Below are 16,654 nucleotides of genomic sequence, written 5' to 3' on the forward strand. Positions count from 1 at the left end.
ATTTAATTAATATTCCTTGCTATTCATTTCTTGGGAATTGGCATCTCCCACTGAACCACCTGTCTACCATGGAAAATACGAGGTTCTCATATGATCTTGACCTACTGGCTGTCGTTGAAGGGTCAGAGTTGGGTACCTGAATGAAGAGCCAACACGTCTCTTCAAAAGGATTTCTGAACCTGTGACCTTGGGAGTCTACATAAGGAAGCTGCCACCAGGAGAATCACCAGGGATGAAGGAGCCCTTGCTTTTGGTGATTTGGAAGACATACCCATATCCTTATCCTTCCTGTAATTTGGAGTTTCCTCCCTTCCTTGGTTCTCTCAATTCCCCTTTACTCTAGTTAGTCAGAGTTGGGTTTCTGCCACTTACAACCCAATAGAGACCTGATTAGCAACCACACCAGATCAAAGAGGTCACATTACAGCCCTGACAAATGTGTGCAATAATGATTTGGCTGTGGTTCCAGATCCCAAATCTTGCCTCCGTTACCTCCAGGTCTCCTTGGCCTACAACGTACTCACAAACTTTTCTTCCCATATACCTGTTATGGGACTCTGGACTCTGCTCATCATTTGGGCAATGGCTCCCAGAGTCCACAGACCACCAATAAACCCCAGCCATCAAGGGTAATTCAAAAAGAATGCGATGACCTGATAAATTTTACCTTTTCACTATCCAAAGAAGGCTCAGGGCCAGGTAGGCAATTGTGCTTAACAAATAAGCCAGGGGCAGATCATAGGTGAAGTTCTGAAATTTTACTCCATCAATGGTGTAATGTCCATAAAAGAGGCAGGTCTCCTCCAAGAAACCCTGAAACAAAGCCAAAGGCATGAGGTCAGACTGGTTACGTTCACTGCAGGGAACCAGAAGACCAGTCTCTGCCTCAAGGAACCCACATTCCAGTGTCATAAGGAGTGCTCAGCTAGTGTCTGGGGAACAAAGCATGGATAAAACCTGAGCATTAAAAATACAGAAGTGTGGGGGCGCCTGGGTGGCTCAGTCGTTAAGCATCTGCCTTCGACTCAGATCATGATCCCAGGGTCCTGGGATCGAGCCTCAAATCAGGCTCTCTGCTCCGCAGGAAGCCTGCTTCTCCCTCTCCCACTCCCCCTGCTTGTGTTCCCTCTCTTGCTGTGTCTCTCTCTGTCAAATAAATAAAATCTTTTAAAAAAAAAAATACAGAGGTGTGTGATCCAAAAATGAAATTAAGAAAACAATTCCGTGTGCAACAACAGCAGAAAGGGTAACACACTTAGGAATAGATTTAACATATCAAGTGTAAATCTTACATTCTTAAGACTAGAAAACATTGTTTAAGAAATTAAAGATCTAGGGGTTAAGCATCAGACTCTTGATTTCAGCTCAGGTCATGATCTCAGGGTGGTGAGATCGAGCCTCTACGTTGGGCTCCACGCTCAGCACAGAATCTGAGATTCTCTCTCTCCCTCTCCCTTTGCCCCTCTCCCTGCTTATGCGCTCACTTTCTCTCTCAATAAAAAAATAAATCAAATCTTAAAAAAAAAAGAAGATACACAATGGTCAATAAGAATAAGCATATGAAAAGATAGATGCTCAACACCGTGTTACTCATTAGGGAAATGCAAATCAAAACCACAAAGAGATCCCACTTCACACAAACTAGAGTAGCCGGCTATAAATCAAAAAGTCAGGGTAAATACCAAGTATTGACAAAAATGTGGAGACGTCAGAACCCTCATACACTGCAGGTGAGAATGTAAAATGGTGCAGCCGCTTTGGAAAAGTTGGGCAATTCCTCAAAAAGTTACACACAGGGTCACCATTTGACCTAGGGATTCCACTCCTAGGTATATACCCCAAAGAATTAAAAAGATCTGTCCCCAACAAAAACTCACACATGAATGTCCATAGCAGCATTATTCATAATAGCCAAAATGTGTAAACCACCCAAATGTCCACCGTGAATGGACAAACAAAATGCAATGTATCTGCACAATGAAATCTTATTTGACCAGAACAAGGAATGAAAGACTGGTAAGATGCCACAACATGGATGAACCTTAAAAACATGCTAAGTCAGGGCACCTGGGTGGCTCAGTCAGTTAAGCGTCTGCCTTCGGCTCAGGTCATGATTCCCAGGGTCCTGGGATCGAGTCCCATGTCGGGCTCCCTGCTCAGTGGGGAGCCTGCTTCTCCCTCTGCCTGCCACTGTTGCTCTCACTCTCAAATAAATAAAATATTAAAAAAAACAAAACATGCTAAGTGAAAGAAGCCAGAGACAAAAGACCATGTATTATAGGATTCCGTGTATATGAAATGTCAGGAATAAGCATTTTGTGGACAGAAAGTAGATTAATGGTTGCTTAGCACCAGTTAGGATTGGTAGGGGTTATGGAAAAGGTACAGCATTTCTTTTTAAGGCGATGAAATTGTTCTAAGATTGACTAGCGATGACAGAACTTACCTGTGAATACAGTAAAAAAAACACTGAATTCTATACTTTAAATGGGTGAAATGTATGCTGTGTGAATTATATCTCAATAAAGCTGTTACCAAAACCAAACCGAACCAAAAAAACCCAAAGGTGCCCCATGTGAAAATATAGCACAGAAAAGTTCTTGACTACTTAGGGAGGGAATAATTGAATACCTCACATGTCTCCTTGGATAGCGGGAAAATTCTAGGAGAGTGGGAAGACAGTACTACAGAAAGCAGAAATATATGTATAGCATACGTAGTACACAGATGTTTCGTATAGCACTGTTTATAAAGGGTGAATATGGAAGCAACAGGGGACTGGCTAGACCATGAAAAACCCATACAAAATATGAAGCAAGACCATACGAAGAAAGTACACAAGAAAGGTGGAGAAGGCTATGAGCCAGCGCTAAAGGTTCGGTGGCCTCTGGGGAAAGGTAATTTCACTTTTCACTCTATAAATTCTGTATTTTTTATGATAACCATATATGCTTATACTGAGTATTAAAGTAAATTTTTTATTAGAAGAAAAATGTAGAAACAGAAGACTCCACCTTTAATTCTCCTGAAGGCTGGGCACACTGGCCATAAAAACTTGCCCAACTACACGAAACCAGTTTTTATCGCCCCAGGTTGGTATCAGGGCTGTCATCGATATCTCCCTCAAAATAATTAAATGTTATAGGGCAAAGATCCAGTGGGCCTGGAAAATAATCTGATTTGATCATGAGCCCACCTGTTTTCAGCAAAGACAAGCCAGTGTTTAAAGATTCATTCAGAGGCGCCTGGGTGGCTCAGTCGTTAAGCGTCTGCCTTCGGCTCGGGTCATGATCCCAGGGTCCTGGGATGGAGCCCCAAATCGGGCTCCCTGCTCTGCGGGAAGCCTGCTTCTCCCTCTCCCACTCCCCCTGCTTGTGTTCCTTCTCTCGCTGTCTCTTTCTCTGTCAAATAAAGAAATCTTTAAAAAAAAAGATTCATTCATTTGAGAGAGAGAGAGAGAGCAAATGGGAGGGGCAGAGGGAGAGAGAGAAGCAGGCTTCCTGCTGAGCAGGGAACCTGATGCAGGACTCGATTCCATGACCCCGGGATCATAACCTGAGCCAAAGGCAGACCCTTAACCGAATGAGCCACCCAGGTGCCTTGACAAGCTAGTGTTTAATCTCTCTGGCTATTCTCCTTTCATCACATATAGTCTACTGAAATTTATGATCAAGTGCATCTAAGTGTCCCACAATTTTTCCTATAAGGAGGTTATGGTATGTAGAGATCCACAAAGAGAAACTTCTCTTGTGGGATGTCATCTACAGAAATGGGGCTAATAGCAGTTATGGGAATCTGATCCCACTTTTCTTTCACTAGTGACCTTGGGTTAGTCACTGAATTTCTTTCCTCCTCGTATGTTTTATATAGCTTCCGTTTCTTCTTTTGCATGGTGGACATTTTAATACCCACCTGGCAGTCCCTCTCAATTGCTCTGAGGAAAACATAAGCTCAGAGATGTAAAAACCACTTTTTCAAAATCAAATGCAGTGGACAAATTCAAAGCTTTGTACGTTTGGAAAAGCAAAAGCTCAATGACATGGCATTTTAAGGCCAGCAACTTTCAGAAAGATTTCTTTAGGGGCACCTGGTGGTTAAGCATCTGCCTTCGGCTCAGGTCATGATCCCAGGGTCCTGGGATCGAGCCCCACGTCAGGCTTCCTGCTCGGCGGGAAGCCTGCTTCTCCCTCTCCCACTCCCCCTGCTTGTGTTCCCTCTCTCACTGTGTCTCTCTCTGTCAAATAAATAAATAAAATCTTTAAAAAAAAAAACAACAGACTTTGGATTTCGGGGAATGTATATGGACGTGTACAAATGTGGTGTGCACACACACATATGAGCACGTATCTGTATGATGCATGTCTTTGTGTGTGATTTCTGGGAGGAAGAGCCATGGCTTTCAGCCGGGTGGTCTGGGGCCCTGACATGTAAGGTTTTATAATGTCTGAGAAATTAAATAAATTCTCTCTGGGTTTATTTCCACTGAAACTTCTTTCTTTGGGGGAACTCAGTATTTTGTTGCAAGTCAGTACAAAGGGGGCAGGGACTAAGGAATGGCCAGTGGCTGAAGCCTGTTTCCTATATGTTCTAGCAGCGGGTGGGTGAACATTATCCTTGCTGATGAGGTCACTGCAAATCCTGTTCCTTTTACTAGTATTTGTGTCAACTCTTGTGCCTGGCTCTCACCACAGACATTCAGGAGCCTGATCTTTAAATTAACCTATTTTCAGCCTATCGAGGGTCCAAATGCGGAATTATGTTAAATACTTACAGTGCCAGAGAGCAAGTCTATGACATAACTATAAAAGTAAATGAGTCCAGAGCTACTTATTGGATATACTGTGCATTGGACATCTGTAAAAAACAAAAACAAGAACATCAGTGGAAAAGTTTTACAGTCGCTACAACTTGTCTATCATAATTTGTGTATATAGGCATGCACATGTATATACATTTAGAGATGTCACATCTAATTATGTATGGACGTTGTGAATTTGTGGTTTTCTATTTGCAGTGCAAACTCCAATAGAGCAAGTACAGCAGCATTTTCTCCTCTCGCTATTCTCCCTACACATCTATTGATATATGTCTTTTTCTATATATTTTGTATGTGGGTCTACTTACAGTGCACATTTCCTGTCTGTATGGGTATTTTGTGGTTTGGGGTTCATGTTTGTACATGTTTTGGAAGATGTGATTGATATAACTGTGATTCCACTGTAAGTACGACCAATTTTAAAAGATCTCTACATGTGTATAAATAAACACGCAGCTTCATTAAGACAACCTATATATTTACATAGGCATAAATAACCAAGAAATCATTTGAATACCAATTTTAATGACACTACCTTATCCTTGAACAGCTAATTCACTTTCCCTGTATCAGTGAGCTATTGCTGCGTAACAAAGAACCACGAAGTCTCAGTGACTGAACATACCAAACGTTTATTTTCTCATTCATGGAGCTGCAATTTGAGTTCATTGAGCTGATTTAGGCTGAGCTAGGATGGATCCCACGCTTCCAGCTGGGCTCAGGTCTACACCATATGACTTCATTCTGGGACCCAGGCTGAGGCAATGGTTATCTGGTGATGCTCTTCTCATGGGCAAGCCAACCACACAAGCCATTTCAAACTAATACTCCATTGGACAAAACCAGCCACACGGCCAAGTGCAATACCAATGGAGCAGAAAGTATCCTCTGCCCACAGTGGGAGGCCCTACAAGTCACAATTACAGGGGAGTGACAAATCGAGAAAAATAACTCAACCTACCACCCCTACTCTGGGCCTTAGTTTCCTATGTTCCTTTGCTAAAGAAGGGAGTTGAACCAGTTTCTCCAAGACCAATTCCAGTTCTGCCATTTTATAATTCTCACGTAAGTCAGGCTCTGACTCAGCTCGCCTACTTCTGGCCCCTAGCACAGAGCTTGGTACCTAGAAGGGAATCAATAAATGTTTGTAGAATGACAGAAACTCTCCCTGTTTGACAACGCAGGATGCCCAAAAGATGGGACCTATGTTGAGAATTATGGCACTTGCCATAATGTCTGGCACATGACTGGTGGAGGCCAGTTTATCTCATTATCAGAGATAAACATCTCAAAGTAAAGTTACTGGAGTTGGAGTAGGTGATATCATATGTGCTAAATTTTCCACTTTCTTAGCCCACAGTGCTCCTCCCAAATGCCTTGCTGAAATCAGCAGGGGCCAAGTGACTTGCTTTGGGTAATGAGATGTGGCAGAAATGAAAGGTGTCATTCCAGGCAGGAGTTTTAGGAGCCAGTATGTTTGCACTGGCTCTTTTTCTTTTGGACGTAGTGACCATCAGTGGTCCAGAGAGAGGCTGCTCCATCAGCCTGGGCTCCAGAGTGAAGACAATATGGAACAAAGCCACCACCAAACAGTGATGGACATGTACTAGGAGTGAGAAAGAACCTTTTGTGGTTATTAGGTGCTAAGAGTTATGGGGTCATTTGTTTCTGCAGCATAACTGAGCCCATCCTGATGCAGGCACCCACAACTTAGAATACAAAGATTTCCAGAGAAGGAAGCACTGTAGATACGTACAGAGTGACAAGAACATTCTCACAGCAAACCAAGCCTTAGACTCACCCGTGTCTTTGGACGGAATGAGCACAAAAGTGCTGTTGGTGATGTTGTACTTGGTGAGCAAGACTGGGAGCAAAACCAACATAAAGATGATCAGAAATATCACCAAATTCAGCAACACCAGAAACCGCAAGAAGGAGAAATAGGACTGAATCCCAGTGCCAAATTTCCCTGGAAAAAAGAAATCCAGACATCAGTGACCAAGAGTATTGACCTACACATGCGTTACCCACAGTAGATCCAATCAGCCAGAAAGCTGAAGTTGGAGTGATCTTGGTGGGGGAAGGAGGAAGAAATATTTTGTTTTTCTACTGTTGGCTTTAAGGTTCTCCTTTCTAAATCTACACTCGACCTTGAATTAACTACTTGACAATGGTGTGAGGCAGGACTCAATATTCATCTTTCCTTATATGAATATCGAATTGACTCAGTACCATTTACTGAAAAGACTACCCTTTCCCCACTGAATTGCAGCAGTGCTTTTGTAACTGAGCCTAAATGTATGAATCTCTTCCTGAATTCTCACAAGCCACGTTCTGAACAAAACCTCCAGAAAGGCCACCACTAAACGAGAAAGGAAGCTGGGGCATGGTGGCTGAACCCCTGGGCTTGGAAGCTTGACGGCCTGGATCAAATCCTTCAAATCCTGGGTCTGCTTCATCCTAGCTGAGGGTACTTTGGAAAAGTATTTTAACCTTTCTGAGCCATGCAAATGATACCTATATGAAATGTTCAATATGAGGAAAATGTTTAACACAATGCCCCGCTCACAGTAAAAGCTCAATCGGGGGGCGTCTGGGTGGCTCAGTTGTTAAGTATCTGCCTTCAGCTCAGGTCATGATCCCAGGGTCCTGGGATCGAGCCCTGCACTGGGCTCTCTGCTCCGTGGGGAGCTTGCTTCTCCCTCTCCCACTCCCATTACTTGTGTTCCCTCTCTCGCTGTGTCCCTGTCAAATAAATAAATAAAATCTTTTTAAAAAAAAAAAAAGCTCAATCGGGGTTAGCTTTTATTATTTGGCTCCAAACACGATGCTGTGCTCAGATCTCAGAAAAAGTACAACTAGATGGTTAAGTTTTTTTTTTTTTAAAGATTTTATTTATTTATTTGACAGAGAGAGACACAGAGAGAGAGGGAACACAAGCAGGGGGAGTGGGAGAAGCAGACTTCCCGCTGAGCAGGGAGCCCGACGCGGGGCTCGATCCCAGGACCCTGTGATCATGACCTGAGTCGAAGGCAGGCGCCCAATGACTGAGCCACCCAGGTGCCCCTAGATGGTTAAGTTTTAAGTGAGCCTATGAAGCCCCTTGTGATTGCATTTACATTCCCCCAATAAAACAACAATTTAAAAAGGTATTTCGTTGAATAAGTTATCAAGAGTATTTTATAGTTTTTTTTTCATAAAAATTTTATTTATTTATTTATTTGAGTGAGAGAGAGTGCGCGCATGAGTGGCGGGGAGGGACAGAGGGAGAGGGAGAAGCAGACTCCCTGCTGAGCAGGGAGCCTGATGCAGGACTTGACCCCAGCACCCTGAGATCATGACCTGAGCCGAAGGCAGACGCTTAACTGGCTGAGCCACCCAGGTGGCCCGAGTATTTTATAGGTCTTAAAATAGTAATAATGACAGCATTTCTTCCATTCACCCTGCCACATTCCCTACAAACTTGACAAAATCCCCACTTTAGCATATTTGAGGAGTTGTTTGTAAATAGTTTTTGCTTTATGATAGAAACTATGTCATCCTAAGAGGTATTTCCCCCCAGCTCTGCTATGTCATCCAAATGTTCCAATGTTTTTTCCTAATTTTATATTTTGGCACAACTTCCAGTTTCTATATACTCGCTATGGACTGAACTGTATCCTCCGCTCCCCACCCCCTGCCCCAAATTCACATGCTGAAGCACTAACCCCTAATGTGATGGTCTTTTGAGGCGGGGCCTTTGGGAGGTGATTAGGTTTAGATGAGGTCGTAAGAGTGGGTCCCCATGATGGGATTTAGTGGCCTTACCAGAAGGGGCATCAGAACTCGAGCCCCCCCCCCGCTCTCTCTTTCTCCCTCTTTCCCCAAGAGTGCACAAAGTTGAGGTCATGTAAAGACACAGTGAGAAGGCAGTCTGCTCTTGAACTTCCAGTATAAGAAAATAAATTTTGGGACACCTGAGTGGTTCAGTCAGTTAAGTGTCTGCCTTCGGTTCAGGTCATGTTCCCAGGGTCCTGGGATCGAGCCCCGCATCGGGCTCCCTGCTCAGCCAGGAGGCCTGCTTCTCCCTCTCCCACACGCCCAGCTTGTGTTCCCTCTCTCGCTGTCTCTCTCTGTCAAATAAATAAATAAAATCTTAAAAAATAAATAAATAAATAAATAAATAAATGCACCAAATATTATATGTTAACTAGCTAGAATTTAAATTAAAAATTTGGAAAAAATCAATGGAATCATATATTTTGCATATATATGATAAATAAAATAAAATAAAATAAAATAAAATAATAAATGCACCAAATACAGGGGCACCTGGCTGGCTCAGCATGGGACTCTTGATCTCAGGGTTGTAAGTTCAAGCCCCATGTTGGGTGTAGAGATTACTTAAAAAATAAAATCAAATCTTAAAAATAAAAAAAATAAATGCACCAAATACAAATGGACATACGGTTATAATACTAAAAACCAAATTTGTGCTAGAATAATACACGAGCTTCTTCATTAGCACATTAAATGACAAGACCTAGTGGCCGATCTTACAGATTCCCTGCTGCAATTTCAAAGTAGTGATGAGCACAAGTGATATTCCAAGATAATACAACTGGAAGGAATAGGAAAATATCTGATTTTCCTGGGGACGAAGACACAGGTTCTGCTAATCCTAACTGGTGCCATTGCTCCCATTCATCGTGGAAGGAAGTGCTAAATTTCATCTACAGCTTAGAGGAAACGAAGCTGTACGTTCTCCCAGGCACAGAAGTCTTCCACAGAGAAGCACGTGCAGAGTGGGGGGTATGGTACCTTCTATGCTGCGAATGTCCTCCCGCCACAGCTCCAAGTGGGTGGTCATCTCCCGAGCCTTCCCTATGAACCTCTTCCAAGACTTGCTGCTATACCGTTTCCACTGGTCCCACTCAGACAAATACTTCATTTGGGTCTCCTGAATGTTCCTGCATTAAAAAACAATCGTGACAATGATCAGGAAAGTATCATCAAGCCTCAGCATCAAATAAAACCCCAGCCGAGAGGATGTGGAAAACCTGGAGCCCTCATTCACTGCTGGTGGAAATGTACAATGGTGTGGCCACTAGGAAAAACAGTCTGGATATTCCTCAACACGTTAAACACAGAATTAACCATTATGACTGGGCAATTCCACGCCTAGGTAGATACCCCCAAAGAACTGAAAACAGGGTCCCAAGCAAAAACCTGCACATAAATGTTCATTACAGCACTATTCACAATAGCCAAAAGGCGGAAACAACCCAAATGTCCACCAACAGATGAACGGACAAACAGAACGAGGCATATCCATCCATACAATGAAATATCATTCAACCATAAAAAGGAATGACTATCATGTACTGATACATGCCATAACTTGGATGAACCTTGAAAACATCATGCTAAGTGAAAGAAGCCAGTTATAAAAGGTCACATATTGTATGATTCCATTTACCTGAAATGTCCAGAATGGCAAATCTAGAGACAAAGGGTAGATCAGAGGTTGGCAGGGGCTGAGGGGAGGGGAAGCAGGGAGGGACTGCAGACAACAATTAGGTTCTGGGGGGGGTTGCAGAGCCAGAAGATGGAAGGAGCCCGGGTCCCTGAATCACTGCAAAGTTCCCCCTTGATCTGAACCCAGGACTTTTATGTGAACAAGAAATAAACTTCTAATACATTGAGCTACTACATGTTTGGGTAACTTTGTTGCTGCAGCTTGGCTGACCCTAAGTAATACATTTCTAATTACGTGAACTCTTCAGGAAATGCATTCCATGCATAAAACACACCTCTGCCCAAAACATACATCAGATGCCTTCTAGATGGCCACCGAACAAACCTTAGCCTCCGCTTCTCAGAGATGTTCAGTGCATACTTCCGAATCGATTGGCTATTGAGGTTTTCGGTGATTCCTCCCTCCAGCTGGGAGCTGTAAGAGTCTGTCGGCTTCAGCAAAGTGCCACTTTGCTTATCTCGGGAAAGAATGGTCGTCCTCCTGCGTGCAATGGACCGATAGCTTGGCAATTCTTGAAGGAAATTCACAGGTGGAGAAGAAAAGCCACTGGAGTCCAAAGAGAGGTTCTCTGGGCAAGAAAGAAAAAAAGAGAACCATCATTAACCACAGTGAGCTTGGGAGCCAATAAAAAAAAAAAATCTTTTTTTTGCCTACCTAAATCATGCAGACGGTCACTTTTCTGTGCCCCTGACAAAATCATTTGTACCTTCATTATTCTATTTACCAGGATGGTGCTCAGGACAATGCCATCATCTGCAAATGGGTTCACTTTCAGCAGCTGCATGTGCAAATATGCTTTAGGTTACATGATATCTGAGGTCTAGTGTTTGGATGCAGCCACCAGCTAAATGTGTGACCTCGGCCAGTTATCTAAACTCATCTACATTTGTCAGATGGGACTAGTACTATTTGCCCCAACTATCTTCCCAAAGTGTGGGCTATAATGATGTATAGGATAAAACTCCGAAAAGCATAAAGCATTATGCAAATGTATAATGATACCATCAACAGCAACAATAATAATAATAGCACTGACAGAGCACTTCCTGTGCACCAGGCACTGTGTTAAGAGCTTCACACGCACTCATGGATCTGGGCTGGCCGTGGGATCTGCTCGGACCAACAGAATGCAGTGGAAGTGATGCTGGCCAGTTCTAAGCCTTGCCAGCTTCGGTTGCTCTCTGGATCCCAGCTGCCGCCATGTAAACAAGCCCAAGCTGACTTGCTGAAGGATAAGACCATTGGAGCAGGGATGATCACCCCAGCTGAGACCATCCAGGCCGGCCTGCAGCCAGCTGTCACTCAGCTGACCGTAGATGCTCACACATACTGAGGTAGGTACTATTATCAGTCCCATTTTACAGATGAGAAAATAAAGTTGATGGGTTGCCCAACCCCATGCCCAGGTCCTAAAAGCTCTGCGTGGTCGGATTCTTGTCTGTGTCTGCAATTCCTCAAGCTCTCTGCCCTCCAACCACGTATTTTTTAGGATCTTTCAGATATGTAGATGGGCCCTGTTTCCTCCTCCTCAGAGCCTTTGCATATGCTGTTCCCTCTGCCTGGAATGAACTTGCCACACCTATTTATCCTATTAGCTCCTATCACATGTCACTTCCTCAGGGAAACCGCCCCCTGCCCCACTGCACTATTACCGGTACCTTGTTACATTTCCCCCCCCCACACACTAAGTCCTTTACAGCGCATCACAATTTGTAAATAAATTACTCAATTTGTAAATAATATTTGTAAATAAATGTATTTGTGTGACTGTGTGAGTACATCTGTCTCCTCCAGGAGACTGGAAATTCTCCAAAGGCAGGGACTGTGATGATGTCTTCACCACTGCACCCCAGGACCTAGTACCATCCTTGATTCAGAGAAGAATTCAATAAATGCTCATTGGATGGATGGATGGATGGATGGATGGATGGATGGGAAGATGGATGGATGGATGGATGGATGGATGGATGGATGGATGGATGAATGGATGGATGACATTACTAATTAGCTCATGCTTAACCTGTGAGTGGGGGCGCTGAAAACAGAACCAGGTCTGCCTGACTCAAACATCTGTATTTGCTCTACTACATCATGCCACTGCTGGAGGCCAAGTTTTGCTGAGCCTTATGCAGTGGTCCAAGAAGGAAGGGCCTTCCATTGAAGTTGAAGGACACTACCTTCAAGGTGGGTTTTATGCCTGATCCAATTTTAGTTGTGGAAAGACTACCTTGAATGGAGACAGGACACAGGGAGAGGAAGTAGGAAACAGTCATAATTACCTAAGTAGTTACCCCCATAGGCAGCAAAACTTTTAAGACTTAATATTAGATGCTAAATTGCTTGGGCTTGAATCCTAGCTCTGTTGATAATTAGCGTGTGTGTCTTTGGGAAAGTTACTTAAACCTCTGAACTTCTTTGAGATAAGTTTCCTTATCTCAAATACTCATTCATTCAACAAATATATCCACCATGTGTCCGGTCTGGAGTTAGAGATACTGCCATGAACAAAACAAATGCCCTATTCACATGGCACTTATATTTTGAGGTGGGGGAGGGGAAAATTAGACAGTAAATAGGTGATGAATATTATGCCAGGAGGTGATAAGTGCGAAAACAAAAACAGAGTGGGGTAAGGAGACAGGTGATAGGCGGAGTGCACTGGTTCTGAGAAGGTGGGTCAGGTATGGTCTCTGTACTAAAGTAGCATTTAAGCTGAGGCTGAATAGAGGGCATGAGCCCTATGGATATTTGGGGAAGAGCATCCCAGGAGAGGGAAACAGCAAGTGCAAAGACCCTGAGGCAGGGGTGTGTACGGCATGCTTGAGGAAGAGCATGGAGGTCTATGTGGCTAGAGGAGAGTGAATGAACAGGAGCCTCATAGGCTCTGTTGTTGCCGACCTCCAATGAGCCACACCAGCCCCTCTGCAGTCCCCTCGAATCTGGGCTGGATCTGTGACTTGCTTTAGCCAAGACTGCAACAGAAATGTTGCTCTGCCAATTCGAGCCTCAAGCCTTAAAAGGGCCTGCAAGTTCCCACTTTTGTGCTGTTGGGACCCCAAGGCTGACGTGTAAGAAGTCTGGCAATGTTGCTGGGACAACCATGTGGAGAGGAAGAGGCCCCAAGTGTCCAAGGAAGAGACCCAAGGAAACAGTGGACAGCGAGAACCAAAGTCTCTGGCTCTGACCCCAGTGAGCTCTTGCAGCCAGTCCCCAGCCCTTGGGTCATCCTCATGGAGTGCCCCCATGGGTACGAAGAGGCTTTCTGGAAGCTGCAGACCCGACAGACAGGACATGCAGCAGAGCAAACCATCTCTTCTGTGCCCTGCTGATTTCCCGGCACACAGAGTCAGCAGAAACAATAAAACAGGGTAAGCCATCACGTTTGGAGTAGTGTGCTAACAACAATAGGTAACTGGGACAGGGAGCAAGGAAAAGCAGAGGTTAGAGAGGTGCCTGGGGCCAGACTGAGTCAGACTCTGTGGGCTGGGTGTGACGCTTGGATGTGGCGGACTGAGGGCTCGAGCCGAAGCCCGTCGAGATCTGACCACATTTTCAAGGATCACCCTGGAGGCTGCCTGGCCAAGCACGGGACCCACCCACAGGGACCAGCCTATGAGCAGTGAAGGCAACCACATGGGGAGAAAGGCAACCAGCACAGGCCCTGGCACGCAGTGGGCTCCGTAAATGTACTTACAGCTAACAGGAGGAGGGAGGGCTGGGGAGGGGGAAACCAGCCAAGGCCTCGCTCTCTGAGCTGGAGTCTGACAGAGCAGATTTGGAACGTTGGCCTCTCTGATGAGCATGTTCAGACACAACGGTCAGCTGTCTCACTGCAGATGACACACAGACACGCGCCTGGAACCCTGCCAGTTGCCGGCGAATCTCACTCAACCTTCCATTTCCCTGCCCCTGCGCACCCTGCGGATATGATCCACTTCCATTAGTAACAGCGGCTCCCTAGAGCCAACGTGGTGGGTGGGACGGGTGGGGGCCTAGAGGCTAAAGGGTCCAGGCCCTGGCTGGAGGCCACTCCTTCTGGACAGCAACAAAGGGCTCTTATTAACCTCAAACAAAGGTCTTTGAATATGGAGCAGCACTGACCAACTGAATATTCAGCAACTGTAGGGTCAGGGACCAAGGGCGGGAGCTGGAGCCTGGGTTGGCTTGTCACCCACTAGCCGGGCCACCCCGGGTGAGACAAGGACTGTCTCTGGGTCCCATGTTTCTCGTCTCAGGAATGGGGTATATAATACCACGGACCTCATCAGTGTGATCATGAGGGTGGCGTTACAAACAAAACCAATAATATTAGCTAGGATTTACTGAGCACTTACCTTGTGCCAGGCTATTTGAGGTACTCAGTATGTGTCACCCCACTTAATACTCTGAACTACTCTTTAAATAGAATCATCCCATTTTATGGATGAAGAAACTGAGGTTTGGAGAGGTGAAGGGCCTTGCCCACTCACCCAGCTAGTAAGTGTTGGAATGAGGACCCTATCATGGGTCTTCCAAATGCCAAAGCTGAAGTCCTCAGGATGAAATGATTCGGTGGGCCATGGATTTGAAAGTGCTTTGTGAACACTAAAGATAGAAATTATTTCACTGTTCCTCCATATACTCCTATTCATGTTCCATAACAACAGTCCCTGGTGGAAAACTGTAGTTTCAAAATGGCCATCATCGAAGAGCAATGATTTTTCCTCTTCAGACATTCTTGGGAAGTGCTTCATCTTCAAATAGAGAAAAAAAATCACAAGCATACCTTTGAACACAGGCATCATTAGTTCTATCACAAAGATCCACCTCCGCTCATTTTCATCCACCACACATGTCAAAGCATGATATCGCCTGATTTCCCACGCCAACCTGCAGTGGGAGCCAGGGAAGGCTTCATGGCCCCGGCTTTTCAACAGGGAAACTGGGGCCCAGAGAAATGGCGGCTTGCCCCAGGCTTTGCTGTCAAGACAGACTCCCGGTTCTATCTTCTTAGAAAGACAGGTTGCATCATCTCTCAGAGTCTTGCTTTTCTCATCCTTAGAGAATAAGAATGTCTCATTATAGTTACTGTCAGATGTTCTCCCGAGTGGGTCCAGCTGAGATTGTTGTCAGCATGGCCAATGAAGTCCTGTGGTCAGTGTGTGGGCTGCCTGTTGGCCATTTGCATGGGAGGCAGGAGCGTTTTTGAGACACTGGGGGGCCTCCATCTAGGAATGTCTAGAATCTGTTGGCCACTGGAGCTGGATTTCAGCAATTAGGAGATTATTATTTAGGTGGGAGGAGGACTGGGTAATTACAGGAGATGCGGGGGCAGGGGTGGGCATTAAGTACTTCTGATACCTGGCATTCTTCCAGGTTAAAGACAAAGTTAGTCTCTCTGAGACTTAAAGCAGTGTCTTGCTCATGGAGAGCCCTCCATCTGAAGGATGAATGAATGAATGGGCAGAGGGGAAACCTGGAGAGCATCCTTAGGTCCCAACTTTCTTGGCAGCTCTTTCCACAGGTCACGAGATCCTATCCATAGGCACGAACACTCCCAGGATGTGGGCACAGGCCAACTGTGATCTAAATGGGACTAAAACCACCACCAGCCTCCCTCGAGTGCCTGCCAAGAACCTAGCCCAACCATATTTGGCGCTGGGCTCACTTCAGGGTTTTCTTCCCACTTGCAGAATCATGGAAACTCCTGGCAAGAAGGGACCTTCTGGGTCATCTGGTTCAGGCCTCTCGCCAGCCGCTGGGGGAATGAGTTCTGTTTGACAAATTGCATGGAGCCCTTCTCTGTGCGAGGCTCTAGAGAGGAGGAAGGTTTACAGACTTGCTTCCTGCCTCAACGACCTTTCACTCACTCTTTCAATCTTATCTCCCAAGTGCCCACCCCACTGCACTCATCCCTAATTGTTCACTTGCACCTTGTCTCTGACCCTCTCCCTCCCCCCCTTAGGACTAGCAATCTTCACGGGGACAGGGAGCCCATCTCTCTCCTGCACTGCTGAGTCCCCAGGGTCTAGCACAGAACTTGACACATGGTGGATGCTCAATAAACACCTGCTGAATGAATGAATGAATGAATGAATCTGGTGTGTGGGGTACGGGCAATGTTCGCTCACCTACCAGGCAGACCAAAGCATGCGTTTAGCACACCAGCAAAGCAGGGGCACCAAAAAGGGAGAAAAAGATTTAAGGAATTTAAGCACTGAATATTATTCTTTTCTATATGGATGATATTTTTTTTTTCCCAATTGAAAAAAAATTTTAAAGGAGAAAAAATAAGCTGGCAAAAAATAATGACTGGGATGTTGACCGTATATTATATCCTT

The 16,654-nt window shown here is 45.0% G+C and overlaps 1 protein-coding gene across 1 annotated transcript in view; it reads right to left on the minus strand.

The window, feature by feature from the left end:
- TMC7 (transmembrane channel like 7) overlaps window positions 1-10,704 on the minus strand; it is a 33,058-nt gene extending 22,354 nt beyond the window's left edge. Inside the window, exons 1-5 of the mRNA XM_021698029.1 lie at window positions 10,659-10,704; window positions 9,617-9,765; window positions 6,618-6,785; window positions 4,772-4,854; window positions 668-813 (exon numbers count right to left, since the gene is read on the minus strand). Coding sequence (XP_021553704.1) covers window positions 668-813; window positions 4,772-4,854; window positions 6,618-6,785; window positions 9,617-9,746 — 527 coding nt within the window. The 5' untranslated portion in view covers window positions 9,747-9,765; window positions 10,659-10,704. The remainder of the gene's footprint in view (window positions 1-667; window positions 814-4,771; window positions 4,855-6,617; window positions 6,786-9,616; window positions 9,766-10,658) is intronic.
- Window positions 10,705-16,654: the final 5,950 nt, after the last annotated feature.

Source organism: Neomonachus schauinslandi, chromosome 5, assembly GCF_002201575.2.
Source record: "Neomonachus schauinslandi chromosome 5, ASM220157v2, whole genome shotgun sequence".
Lineage (NCBI taxonomy): Eukaryota > Metazoa > Chordata > Mammalia > Carnivora > Phocidae > Neomonachus > Neomonachus schauinslandi.